The sequence below is a fragment of the Lepisosteus platostomus genome, chromosome 12 (assembly GCF_059453375.1).
Source record: "Lepisosteus platostomus isolate fLepPlt1 chromosome 12, fLepPlt1.hap1, whole genome shotgun sequence".
Lineage (NCBI taxonomy): Eukaryota > Metazoa > Chordata > Actinopteri > Semionotiformes > Lepisosteidae > Lepisosteus > Lepisosteus platostomus.
This window is the reverse complement of record NC_142622.1, coordinates 4,521,505-4,535,857: the sequence shown is the minus strand read 5'-3', so window position 1 is coordinate 4,535,857 and position 14,353 is coordinate 4,521,505. Positions and strand designations below refer to the sequence as shown.

At 39.9% G+C, this 14,353-nt stretch overlaps 1 protein-coding gene and 1 long non-coding RNA gene across 5 annotated transcripts; both read left to right on the top strand.

Annotated features, from left to right (window-relative positions):
- The first annotated feature begins 74 nt into the window (after nucleotides 1-74).
- On the top strand, nucleotides 75-1,200 carry LOC148650896 (uncharacterized). Its single transcript, XR_015925530.1, has 3 exons — nucleotides 75-191; nucleotides 677-754; nucleotides 890-1,200. It is a non-coding gene; the product is annotated as an uncharacterized LOC148650896 (long non-coding RNA).
- Nucleotides 1,201-1,592: 392 nt separating this feature from the next.
- asb4 (ankyrin repeat and SOCS box containing 4) lies at nucleotides 1,593-13,466 on the top strand. Of its 4 annotated transcripts, XR_015925606.1 has the most exons (6): nucleotides 1,596-2,103; nucleotides 2,926-3,225; nucleotides 5,793-6,283; nucleotides 8,226-8,339; nucleotides 9,259-9,523; nucleotides 10,506-13,466. XR_015925606.1 is itself a non-coding variant. In XM_088600510.1 (5 exons), the coding sequence occupies exons 1-5, from the start codon at nucleotides 1,926-1,928 to the stop codon at nucleotides 9,445-9,447; spliced, it is 1,197 nt and encodes a 398-aa protein (XP_088456636.1). In that variant the 5' UTR covers nucleotides 1,593-1,925; the 3' UTR covers nucleotides 9,448-10,498. The 4 variants fall into 4 exon arrangements, 3 of the variants coding, with proteins under 3 accessions (XP_088456636.1, XP_088456635.1, XP_088456637.1); XM_088600510.1 differs by lacking the exon at nucleotides 10,506-13,466 and having other exon boundaries at nucleotides 1,593-2,103; nucleotides 8,226-8,264; nucleotides 9,259-10,498; XM_088600509.1 differs by lacking the exon at nucleotides 10,506-13,466 and having other exon boundaries at nucleotides 1,597-2,103; nucleotides 9,259-10,498.
- Nucleotides 13,467-14,353: the final 887 nt, after the last annotated feature.

Below are 14,353 nucleotides of genomic sequence, written 5' to 3'. Positions count from 1 at the left end.
TCTTGACAGAGCTAGCCCCTGCCAGAGAGGAGGACAGGGTGGGAGGGCGCAGACTAGAGCAGCGAGTGAGTACACAGAGGCAAGGTGGCCTCCTACAGCCCAGGGGGCAATATACTGTACAGTTCACTACTCTCTCTAGCTGCTACGCGTCCTGGGCTGACGTGTTCCCATACCAGACAGTGATGGAGAAGGTCAGAACACTCTCGAATACAGATGTGTGGGACAGGGTCATTGCCAAACGTCTTTCACTGTGTCAGGGAGAGCAGCCTTTCTGATAGTTCTGTACTCACGATACTTTATTTATTTACTTTGTTTGCTTCTGTACTTTTTTCGTTTAGTCCTTCACTTAGGGTTGCCACTTTTGCACAAAAAAAAACAACATTATTTGGGAGGGGAAGGGTTGCAGTTCCTGTGCGGGGTGGAGGAACTGAGCAGACATGCGTCTGATTAGAGCTCCTTCTAGGTGACGCCCAAAGTCCGCCTGGGTCCTTGTGATAACAGAGAGCCGGTGGTGTCTGGCTCTGGGAGATAGGGGAGGGCTGCTCCACAGCCGAAATGCTGCGTCTCTTTCTCTCACCTTGGTCAATGCCTTTGAAGAGATTGCTTCCTTTCACTGGGTCCCCTTTTTCAAACAATCAGCAGATGAAACATTGTGTTTCTCCTTTCTATTTTTCAGAATGGAATTTACTTTACACCACACCTTTACTTGCTCTGATATCTTCAGTGTATTTACTCTGCTTTCAGCAGAATAAGAGTAAGTAACTATATGTAATTAAAAAATTCTATATAGTACTACTGTATGTATTCAGTAATACAGAATTTAAAATCACGTGACAAACATATCACGGAACGGTTTAAAATAATGAAGCATCCATGCATTTACTAACAGACTCCGCCCGATACCTTGAGCCCGGACCGAACACCCATGTTTGCTCCGTTCCTGCCGCTACGCATGGGGTCCTCCCGTCTCGCCGTTCTCTCTCCACGGCTAGCCACCGGCATCCGTGTCAAGTGTGGCTTTGGGCCACGAGAGGACATCCTAGTACTTGGGGAAAACCCACACGAACATGGGGAGAACATACAGTACAAACTCCATTCAGATAGCACCCCAGGTCTGGAATTGAACCCCGGACTAAACCCTATGAGGCTATCGGCTGGACACTGTTGAAGGCTGTGTGGGATCAGCTGGGGCTCTCTTGGCCCTCACAGACTGACACCTGTGATGTCTTACATGATGGAAAGGTCGAAAGAGGGCAGGTTGGAGGAGAGCATAAGAACTGTTCCAAAGAAGAGGAGGCCATATGGCACATCTAGCCTGTTTGGTGTTTATTTAATTATAAGTAATAAAATTAATTATAATGAATTGGTCTCAACCAGCTGTTTCTTGAAATAAGCCAGGGTGTTGGCTTCAACAGAATGGCTGGGTAGATTGTTCCAAGCTACCTCAACCCCTGGAAGAATCCTTCTTCTTGGGTACTTGTGCTTGGGTACATCATATAATTTGTGATTCTAAATGTATCTAAAAAGGAGTTGAGAGTTACTTGCAGTTATTGTGAGTTATTAATGACTTCAAAACGATGAGTAATAATTACTCATATTTTACAAAATCCCTTTTCTTTTTAATTTCAAATCAACACTTGCAGCAAAGTATTTCATATATGTATTATAAGTCACTCTTATAAAGGGTGCCTGCTAAGGTAATTAAGAAGAAGAATAACAGCATTAAAGCATTAACTAAGTTGAATATGTAAAGATCCACACATAGAGCTGATCTCCAGCCTGGATACATGGCAGTCAAGTTATGCAAGCTCTCTATAAATAGCATAGTCTCCCCTGCCTTTGCAGCGATTATATTACAGTTTCTCTCCCGGTCTGTAGTATGTTCTTGAAAACTGTCTCAAAGGCTTAATGCTTAGGGCTAAACAATGGAGGAGCGCACAGCCAGATCTGAAGCTGTGAAAAGTCTGAAAGACAAGTTTCTGCAGGCTTTGCAACATAATGATTTCGAGCAAGTGAGGCATATCTTGCACACTACAAGCATAGATGTCGACACTGTGTTTGAAGTCGAAGACAGAAACATGATTTTGGCATCATATAAGCAAGGTATGGAGAAAGCAACACCGTATGAGGCACTTGCATTTTATGCTCAAAAAGAGAGAATTTAGCCAAGTTCTGACAAAGAAAGTGTGATATGACTAAACTAAGTTACAGAGATTATTTAAAATCACATTCTTGGTTAAATGCTACAGTGTACAGTATTTGTAAAATCGTAATTGTAAAACATACAATATGATGGAACGTGTAACTGTGCTTATTTCTTAGATACTAAGGCAAAATGGACAGCTCTGATAAAAAGTGGGTCTTTTATCATATCCTGCACATTCCATCAAGACTGAACATTAGAAAATATCTGCTTTGCACAGTTCACCACTGAGGGGAGTCAGACCTCTAGAGAAAGCACTGGATCTTTCTGAAACACGTAACTTCACATTACAAACCCTGCAGATTTTAACCTGCTATACACATTAAGAGACGTCTTTCCAGTTTTATGGGCACAAAAGAGATTTCACCACATAGATAAAAAATAGTAGCTCTTCTTGTAAACTTAATTATACTGTCGTGAGTGGGTTACACTATGTTATATATTTTAAGTGGGAAATGTGGTTCCAGCCGAAAAAATATTTATGGAGTAGTTAGAAAATGTGTTATTCAATGTTGCTCATTGTACAAAATGTTTTTAGTTGAGAGAAAACAGTTGGTAAAATGCAGATCCCTGTAGAGATAAACTTTTAGCTTTTCGAAACAGACTCTTAGACATTGTTGAAGTAAAAGCTGACTCCAGTGCTCTCGTCAAGGAAAGCTGAATCTGTTGTAAGGAATGAGGGATAAGTGAAGACATCTGTATTTCTGTATTTTTGCTGGTAGGTTACTGGTTGCCCGGTTATAAACTGGAGTCCTCCTGGGCAACAGGCCTTCACATCTGTGTGATGTATGGCTATGTGAAGACTGCCTTGGTCCTTCTGGAGTACAAAGCCTCAATCAGCAGAAAACCTAATGGGAAGACACCTCTGCATGTTGCCTGTGAGGTTTCTGACAGCGACAGTGTTTCTCTTCTATTACATCATGGAGCGAAAGTCAACAGTGTTTCGCTGAGCGGGCACACACCACTGCATTACTGCATTACGAAAGAATCAGTGGACTGTGCCAAGCAGCTCATTCTGAAAGGTAAGCACACACTGTATTGTATGTATGGACTAATGCAAATAGGTTTTGTTCAACAGAAGGGAATGTGGTACAAAAACGATACACCCAAGAGTTTTATAATCAGGACTTACAGTATACATTTTATCATCCATACATACTGTATACTGTATATGCTTTCTGTAGTTTTGTTAGATACTAATGAATGCGGCAGAGAGATGGTGTCGTGGGAGTTGGGTCGGCCTCCCATGGAGTGTGCAGTAAAGACCCTATGAGTGACGGTTTAGTCCGGAAGAGCAGGAGACGCACTTCAGGGAAAGAGGTTTATTCAGAGATGACGGACAGTGAGCAGTGACAGTAGTGATCCGGTGCACGGGGAAAAGCCAAGGCAACCAAGTCCAGGCAGGCCCAAAATTGGATAGTCAGGGCACAGTCCGTATTCCATGATCCGGGAGATCCACCCAAGACAAAGACAATTAAAATCCCTGGGAAGGGGAACCAAGACCAGGAACACAGAGAGACTAAAGCATCATGGGACCAGGCGCTCCGAGCCCAGGGCTCAAAGATCAGGACGCCTGGGTGGTAGGCGGGCCTTAAGACGTCCGTTTTCCAAAGCTGAGCCAGGAGCTACGGAGACACTAGGCTTATTAAGCCAAAACATAAACAAGTCACACCAGGAAATAACTGAACTAAAATCCATAACAGAAAGAGATAGGAGAGATAGGAGGGATGTTAACTGTGACAGACAGATATGTATACAGCATTTGTTGTGACTTGCCTAGCTGAGGGAATGGCAGCCTGTCCGAAGCTGGACAGGCTGCCCAACCCTCTTTCTCTTTTGTGAGGAATGAGCTAGGGAGCTGCTACAAGGATGTACAGTCCATGGCAGAGGGTGGGGATGCGAGAAACATGAGTGGAATGAAATCCTGACTGTGAGACTTACTGTATATACAGTGCCTTCAGAAAGTATTCAGAGCCCTCCACTTTTTCCGCACTTTGTTGTGTTGTAGATTTATTTCAAAATGGATTGAACTGATTCATTTTTGCCATCAATCGACACACAATACCCTATAATGACAAATTGAGAACATGTTTTTTGAGTTCAGATTCATCCTATTTCTTTTGATCATCTTTGAGATGTCTCTAGAATTTGATTGTAGTCAACCTGTGGCAAAATTACTTGATTGGACATGATTTAAAAAGGCATACACCTGTCTTTATAAGGTCCCAAATAAAAACCAAATCATGAAGTCCAAGGAACTCTCTGTAGACCTCTGACATAGGATTGTTTCAATGCACAGATCTCGAAAAGGGTATAAAAATTTAGCTATGCATTGAAAGTTCCCAAGAGCACAGTTGCCTCCATCATTGTCAAATAGAAGACTTTTGGAACCACCAAGACTCTTCCTAGACCTGGCTGTCCGGCCAAATTGGGTATTCGGGCAATAAGGGCCTTGGTCAGGGAGGTTCCTGTGTAAAGATGGGAGAACCTGCCGGGAGGACAACCATCTCTGCAACACTCCATCAATTAGGTCTCTGTGGTAGAGTGGCTAGACAGAAGCCACTCCTTAGTAAAAGGCATAGCCCAGCCTGCCTAGAGTCTGCCAAATGGCACTTAAAGGACTGAGAGCATAAGGAGAAAGATTCTCTGGTCTGATGAGACAAACATTGAACTCTTTGGACTGAATGCCAAATGCCATGTCTGGCGAAAACCAGGTACTGTACCATTCATCACCATCCCTATGGTGAAGCGTGGTGGTGGCAGCATCATGCTGTGGGGATGCTTCTCAGTGGCAGGGACTGGGAAACTGGTCAGGATTGAGGGAAAGATGAACAGAGCCAAATACAGAGAGGTCCTTGCAGAAAACCTACTCCAGAGTGCACACAACCTTGGACTAGGGCAAAGATTCACCTTTCAGCATGACAACGATCCCAAGCACACAGCCAAGACAACACTGGAGTGGCTTCGGAACAAGTCTCTGCATGTTCTTGAGTGGCCCAGACAAAACCCAGACTTGAACCACATAGAAAATCTGTGGAGAGACCTTAAGTTCACTGACGCTCCCCAACCAATCTGACAGAGCTTGAGAGAATCTGCAAGGAAGAATGGGAGAAACTGCCCAAATCCAGGTGTGTAAAGCTGGTAGAAGCGTACCCAAGACGACTCGCAGCTGTAATCACTGCTAAAGGTGGTCCTACAAAGTACTAAATAAAGGGTCTGATTTTTTTTTAATAAATTTGGAAAAATTCCTAAAATGTGTTTTCACTTTGTCATTATGGGGTCATTATGAAATAAATCTACAACACAACAAAGTGTGAAAAAAGTGGAGGAGTCTGAATATTTTCTGAAGGCACTGTACATGCAAGATTAGGACCTAACCTTCCTCCTGAACATCTGATTTAAATACCATTTATTCTCAGTGAATCCAATACTAATTACAGAAAAACGGGCTTGAATGAGCACAATGAGCCGAATAAGCTGCTCTCACTTGTGGCCAACCTGGTGTGGTCATGAACTTTCACTCTCACCTTTTCTCTCCAGAAACTCAGTTCTGCCCCAAGTGTTCTGCTGTGTATTCCTTCTTTGACAGGAGCGAACCTGGACAGACACAGTGACAATGTGGATGAGGACACCCCCTTGCACACGGCCGCGCGGTTTGGGATACCAGAGCTCACTGCACTGTACATTGCCCATGGTGCACAAGTAGACAGTGTCAATGCTCACATGGAGACACCCCTGATCACGGCAGCGTTCTGGGCTCTCAACTACAAGGAGCAGGAGTACAGCTCAGATCATCACCTGGTCTGCCGCATGCTGCTGGACTACAAGGCCAACGTCAATCTGCAAGAAGAAGACTTCAAAACTGCTCTTCATAAGGCTGCCTGGAACTGTGATCACATCCTCATCCAGATGCTGCTAGAGGCAGGGGCAAACACCAGAATAATGGATATAAATGGATGTGCTCCATTACAATATCTACTAAAAGTGACGTCTGTGCGTCCAGCAGGGGTGCCTGAAGTCTGCTACCAGCTCCTGTTAAACCACGGCGCTGCGAGAATATACCCACCTCAGTTCCACAAGGTGCAAATGTGACACAAAACAAAACTGTCTTCGATATCGTTTAGTAAAGTCATGCTTGCTATTTAATGCAGTATTTTTTATGTTCTAAAGATACATACAAACATTTGTGAAGCACTGGTTGTCCTTCATGGAACATAATGGGACCAGTACAAGCAGGATGAGTTGTTAATCCTCCAGAGGAGCACCAATATGCTGAGCCAATGTGTGTAGAGGAATATTTAAAATAAGGAACTGGGGGACACAATAGGCTAATTCTTGTGGGATCTGGAAAGCTCAGGGCAACACTGGGATTAAATTTAAATAACACATCCAATTCTAAAACCCTGTACCTCCATCCTAGAAACATTGCATTCATAGGGAATAAAATGTATGACTAAAGAGGTTAGTTAACAAAGTTAGCACATAACTGTGAAAGTATAGGTATACCTGAAACAAGCCTAGGGGAGGATGAAAGGTTTTATAACAAAACAAAATAATTAATTAATTGATTGCACATTTCTGGGAGAACACGCTCAGTTGAAGAGGTGTTGTAATGGGACACTATCAAAAACTACTCCTACAGAACAATTACATACAGAAAGCACAGACAATTTGGAAGTCATATGGGAAAAGATGGAAATAAGAAACTATAAAGGGTTTAATCAACCAATTGGTGTGTGCTAGTGAACACCTAATGCACATATAAGCACAGATAGCTTCCTGTATAATGAGATCAAGCAAGGTGATGATGTATTACAGGGAGACTGCAATTTTCCACACTTAAATTGGGATATTCTGATAGGAGATATAATTTCAGAATCTGAAACTGATACAGTTAAAATGGATAAACATCACGAAACAAATTAAGAAAACAGATGTAGTAGAACCACATGGAAATTTTAACCATAATATGGCAACATCCGAAGTACAGTAGTATAAAATTAAATTAATAATTTCAGTGGAACAGGATATGAAGCAATGAGGCAGAGTTTACAAGCAATGGGCTGGGAAAAGACAGAGGTAGAGTCAATTGAATAATGATGGTCAGACTTCAAAAACATAAGATTAGTGATGCAAAAAAATAATCCCAAAACAAATAAAATCAAGTATAGGAAAATAGTGTACAAATAGAATAATAGAAAAATTAAGAATAAAATCAGAAAGGCTGTTGTATGATTCTTCTAGTAAGACATCGTTGGGAAGCAATAGAAAACTAAACTGGATGCTCATGTACCGTATATAATATAAAGTGTGAAATTAAAATTAAGAGTTATGTTTTACAACACAGTGGAACTCCATTCAGAACATTTTAATTTTTCATCACAATACCACAAAAAGGGTATTTGAAAAACGTATTCAAAGAAGAGCAACAATCTGAGAGTTGAGAGTCTGAGAGTCTGAGAGTTGTCATAAATAGACAAGGAAAATAAATTAAATCCCATTAGTATCTTGAACAAAGGAGATTGAAAGGAGATTTAATTAAACTGTTTACATTTCTAAGAGGAATAGGTATGGTAAACTCAGAGAACTATTACAAACTCAGTTGTGAAAAAAGGACATGGGATCACAATTGAAAAGCAATAGGAAATCCATTTAGGACTCCGCATGGGACATAATTTCTTTATTGTTAGCATCTGGAACTGGCTTTTAAGCCAGAAGCTGTGGCGCAAACTGAGCTCCTACAAAAATAGTCCACATGACATTTTAGCTTCACCTAGCTGCTAAAATATATTTGTTGTTTGCAGCTTTTCTTAAGTTCTTATGTGTGTCAGCTAATCCAAATGCCTAATTAAAAGTCCAGTGATGGTGTTAAAAGATGAAATCCCTACATTGTGACGTTATCATTTTAAGTGCATTTTAAGTGCATGCCAGTGAATGACAGAACCACAGATAAATATGATTGACTGCAATATGGGAGGTGGTAATCATTTTTATCCTAATTTTAAAAAATATTTTTAAACAGGTGCTTCAGTCTTGCCATCAATATCCCAGGGCAGTTGAGGTAATGATAAATTCATATGAACATATCAAAGCCACAAAGAGTTGGAGATCGGCTATTCCCAACATGGTATACAAGGTAAGAGTTCAATGCTGCATTTTATTTTCCAATCAGAATATTTTAATATGTCTTTACTTAGTAGAGTACTACTATTTTTAGATAAGCTCAGAAAGCTAAATTACAGTTCAGTATATGTGTAGCTCTCCAAGAAGACAAAAGTAGAGATCAGTTCACACACATTTCAATTTATAATGGCTGTTTGTAAAAAGGTCTTTCTCCACGTTTTTTCTGAATTGAAAAAAAGACGTTTCATTCATTACAGTGGAGAGGGTCACAAGTGTTTCAGCCAATTTTTAAATTAAACATGAGTGAATCATTTTGACTTGAGTCTGGACCGTTCATGAGCTAGAGACCATTCATCGATAGCTCCATATCGATGTTCAGAAAGTAGTTGTAGAATAGTCAGACCATTTCAGAAACATTTCAGTGCTCTGTAATTCAGGTTCAACTATAAATTATTACAGATTACGTTGTGACAAGCCTAAAACATTAAACTAATGTGTGTTAAAATGCTACTAGTGCAGAAATACCACTAAAATGTGTGTTATTTTATTTTTCAGGTTAACACAACAGCCAAGTCTTGACAGTTTATAGAATAAAAGGTTATGCTGACCTCGTGACCTGATGTAGCAAGAAGTATATTCTGTTAAAAGTACAGTAGGGTGCATTGATAGGAAGATTTGCTTACTAATGTTGATGAAGACTTAGTTCAGGCACTTTGAATTTATTTCCTAAGGATTAACTAATGAGCACTTCTAGAGAAAATACCTACAGTATGCTTAGCCCATGGATCTATTAGCATGCACAGTACTTAGTCTATGTTGCTAATGCTGAATGCAAAGTAACCGTATAAGCAAGGGTTTCATGGAGGTAAAAGTGTACAAATGAAGCACTTAGTTCACAATCTGAAGTTACTGTTTTTTTTTTGTCTCCACAGCAACACCAGTTTTTCTATGACTCTCTCTTTGCTGTATGCAGCAATACTCCACGCACTCTAATGCACTTAGCAAGATGCGCAATTCGAGCAGCAATGTGGATGAGAATTCACCAAGGTGTCAAAGAACTGTCACTTCCACTTTCGCTTGAGAGGTATTTACTGCTGGAACCAGAGGAATTCATCTATTAATGTGTTGACTCCTCTTCACAACCAGCACACTGACAGATCGCTGTGTGCATGCTCTGCACCCAAACCTGGGAAACAGGTGAAATGATGTTCCCCCTTCCATTTTAAAAACAAAAAAGAGAAAACCACAGTGGAGTAAGAGGCAGAGAGCAAAGAAAAAGGACAGGGACCATAATACGACAGTTGACGAGAATATGTTAAAAACATCAACTCATTCAGGTGGTAGCTTTATGAATAGGATGTTAGACACGTATTTTATTTTATTTTATTTTTTCTCAAATTATTTTTATAAAATAATTTACATTAAGATAACAGTGTTTGAAATTTCATTCTAAAGCATTCAATCTCTAGTTTTTTTGTCACAGTTTTAACTTAAAAGGTATCCAAGGTTGGTGATATTCTTGAAGTTGCAAACTCTGCTGTACTTCGGGCATTTCATTTCAAGTATCGACTGTGTGATTTATGATGCCACACAGTTAAAAACCAGAGAAGTCTCCTTTAAATGATAAGTGTTGTACAGTATGCTTAGTGAAAAGAACATCAAAGAGTGGCTCAAAGAATCACTTTGAAATGTAACGGCCTGGTTCTTCATCAAAACCTCAAAGGAAACAGCAATGAAGAACAGAAATAAATGGGACATTCAGTTGGCTTTCTTAGTCAAATATGCAGGTCCACTGTAACAAATCTTAAACATTTGGATTATTTAACCCGTTACTGGACTGGCGTCCCTTCTGGGTGTATCCTGCCTTGCACCCATTGCATGCTGGAATAGGGTCTGTCTCCTCCTTAACCCTGTATTAGATAAAGCAGTTAGAAAACAGAATGTGAAATGTGTTTAGTCTAATACATTCTTTCACGTCTTTACAATATTTTATGTTATTTGCAATACAATGTTATACAATTATTTACAATAGTTTGTGTTGTACAGGAACCTAACTATTTTGGAGGTGAAACCTCTTAACAAATCAAGAGAAAACAGGATAAATTTACAAGATATTTTTGCACTAATCATTTACAGTATGAGTTGTTAAATAAAGTTACCCGTCATATCGTACTTACAGGTATGAGAATGGACTTTCACCTCTTCACCGCACCACAAGTTTAAAAAATGACAGAAACTGCTTCACCTTTTCCTACAGAATATACTTGTTGAATATCATCTTCGTTGAGCAATAGCTAAAATGTGAAAAATCCACCTCTGACTAGTAATTATTCTCGACCTGTCTTTTAGGATTGTTTTACATTATAAGGAAAGTGAAAACATTTTCCGATGTTCAGTCTGCTAGGGATATATGAGTAGTTATCAAAAGCACATGTGCACCGAATACAGAGAATGCATTATAATCTAGTTTATCTGTATAGCTTAGAGGGTCCAGATGTATTCCTGGAAGTAATACTTCATTTGGACTGAAGGAGCAGCTTTGATTATTTTTATTTAAAAAAAGTAAATAAGTAAAACTACTGTAATGGGCTGTAAGTGCAAGAAAAATGAAGAATAACACTTTAAAGCTTTGTATTTTGAAATGTCACTCCCTTTCATCTTGTAAAAGTGAATGTGGCTCTTATGTTAGATGAATACTAAACCTTTAAAAAATTTTTTCTAGCTATGGCTGAAGAAGTGTTTAATTTATCGCAAAGTGTTGCAATTATGCGCAGTGTTTGAACTCAGAAATGACTGCTCTGTAAGACTTTCATAACTGGCATGAAAAGCTTCAGGGTCTGACTTGATGTGGCTGAAGAGTACTGCTTTGCTATATAATACCCTTAAACGTTAGGATATAAATGGGCAAGAGTATTACAGCTTTTAATCTTTTGTCAGAAGAGATTCCTTATTGCTCTGAGCAAATTGCACTTTATGCCTGCTTTTCACTTTGATGCACCATTAATCCTTTTAGGAACATGTAGGGGCAAAAAAAGCCTCATAATAATTCACTCTTTTCAGGTTGAAAAGGTTGCTTAAAAGAAGTAAAAGAGCAAAATGTAAGAGTTGTTAGGATTATGATTTATTTCACTTTTACATAGAAAGGCACATTTACTTTCAACCAGGTGAAGATGGGTTAATGATCGATCAATATGTAATAGAGCCAGCTTCCAGGTACACTGCAACTTAAATTTAGTTGGCAATTTTGTCAGCCCATGATTTCCAGAGTCCTCAGACTTATAATAATGCATTTCTGTTCCACTTTGCCGCTTGAAGTGGGAAGAGAAACGATATCTTAAAAGAAAAGTCAAAGCACTAAAATTAAATAATGGAGCAGATTAGATGTCACTGTCACATTACTGTGATCGAAATTACTGTTCTGTGTCAACTTCATTATATTGAACAAGTAACAGGTTTATTCCATGCTGAAAAAAAAGAAGAAAGAGAACACAACATTTCGGCCGTGGAGCCTTCTTCAGGTGTGAGAGAGACAGGGCAGTAGGCAAAGGTAAAGTAGAGGGAGAACAAAGGTTGGGAGGGAGGAGGAGTGAGAGGCGGGAGCAGGGGACAGACAGAGAGGCCAATCAAGAGGTGTGAAGTCAGAATGGGTGCAGAGAGGTGTGAAATGAAACTTCCAATGAATGGAGAAAATTTAAAAGAATAGTTGTCGTTAAGAGAAGGGAGAATGTGTGATCCTAGCTGCAGTATGATTTTGGTTTCGGTGGTCTTTCTGATGTATGAGTTCGGAAAACCGTCTTTGAGAACACAGACGGAGAGATTACAGTGGTCGTGGCCGTCAGAGGTGAAGTGAGAAACAATGGGCTTGGAGAGATCTTTAATCTTCACAGCCCTGACGTGTTCTGTGAAGCGGTCTCCGAGTCTCCTTCCTGTTTCTCCAATGTAGATGGCTGGGCATTTACTGCAAGAGATACAGTAAATAAGGTTGCTGGAGGTACAAGATGCTGTCTGGGTGATCCGGAATTGTCCTGAGGGGCCTTGAATGAGTGTGTTGGTGGATGTGTACTTGCAGGTGATACAGCGAGCTCTGTTGCAAGGGAAAGTGCCTGGTGTGGATGGTTGTTGAGGGCGGTCAAGGGAGCTGTGAACAAGGAGGTTACGCAGATTAGGTGGTCGGCGATATGAGATGATGGGGCGATCAGAAAACAGGGCCCCAATGGAGGGATCATCCTGTAGGATGGAAAAGTTGTGGTTAATAGTCCTGGGGATAGGAAGTGTGTTAGGGTGGTAAGGAAGCACCAAAGGAATGCGGTTGTTACAGTGGGAGTTCCTGATTGGGTTGATGGTCCGGGGGGTGTTTTTGGCTCAAGCAAGGGCCCTGTCAATCACACTGCTGGGGTATCCTCTGTTGATGAAAAATTAGTACATTTCGAGGGCTTGGTTCTCGAAGTTGATGTCGTCGCTGCATAATCGTCGTAGCCTAAGGAACTGTGAAAAAGGAAGAGAGTTTTTAGTGTGGTTGGGGTGAAATGAGCTGTACAGGAGGTAGCTGTGTGAATCCGTGGGTTTGTAATAAACTGAAGTGGACAGTTGGGGGTAGTTGATGGAGAAGTTGATATCTAGAAACGGAAGAGTAGTGGAAGATATGTTAACCGTATATTTGAGGGACGGGTGGAAGTTGGTGAAATGGTGCAGGAAGAACCCACCTGAACTTTATTATATTGAGGCTATAATTGTAATTAATCCATTAAAGGCAATCATTTAGGGATTGCTTCTTTACCAAATACCTCTGAAAAGGTAAGAAGAAATATGGTATGCTCATTTAGAAAAGCTCCTTTCCTTCTTGCTCCTTTATATTACTACTCTTGCAAAACTAGATTTTTTTAACAATGATCCTTTCAATCAATAAAAACGAAAAGGAGCCAGTTCTACAGTAACACACCTTAAATTGTTAAAGACTTGTTCATGTAAAAAAGCAGCTTGAAACTGTCAAATGTGTCTCTTTCTTGATATATTATATACTTTTAGTTGAAGCAGTTAGGTTAGTTTCACTACATATTGACCTGTTTTGCAGTGACTCTGGAAAATTACTGGATAATACACAAAAAGTACTTCACAAATAAAACCTGTTTTTGGAACATTTTTTAACACTTATACTGTCATATTTTACTTTATTTCAACTTAAATCTTATTTATTTTGCTTGAAGAATTGCAGTTCCTCAAGGAGATATGGCTATGTAAAGCTTTAATGATTTTTTTGTTATACAGAAATGCTTATTATTTTGCAATAAACTGATGACATACAGACTCTTATATATACACATGCTTATATCATTTCTATCTACAGTAGAGATGTAATTCTGTCAGGACTGCAGATAAGATACGAACATGATCTAAATATAATGGTATATATGAATTAAAATGGCAGTGCAAAGAGTATACATTATATACAGGACATAGTTTTCGGACGTGTCTGGTTTCAGGAAGCTGTCCAAAGGCGTGCACAGCTCTGAATGGGGCCTTGGACGTCAGGATGAGAACCCCCAGTTCTTACACTTTAAAGAACAAGTATAATTTGTTCTGTGCAGCATGGCTGACTTCCAGGACTAGATGAGGGTTGGACAGAAGCCCAGAAATGGCACTGTTTCTAAAAACAAGCAGCAGAGGAAGGTCAAACATTCTCAAAATTACAGTACAACACTGGATCTCCATGGCAGAACAGACCAAGGAGGCCTTTAGGAAACACAATCATTGCACTCACTGTGCATTAAAGTACCGGATGTTAACAAGGATTACTGTAACTACAGTCCGTCAAAAATTAGAGAAATCATACATTCATACCTTAAAACAGGAAGAACGTACACTCATTGAGCTCCACATCACTCTACACACAGGTGACAGACTTTGTCTTTCCAGGCTGGAGATACGTGCAAGAATGAAAAATACCCACAAGTATTCGCAAATGGTTTTGTCACTACCTTACTTCATCACTTGCAGATAGACATTTTCTTTCCTAGAGTATTTAGAGAT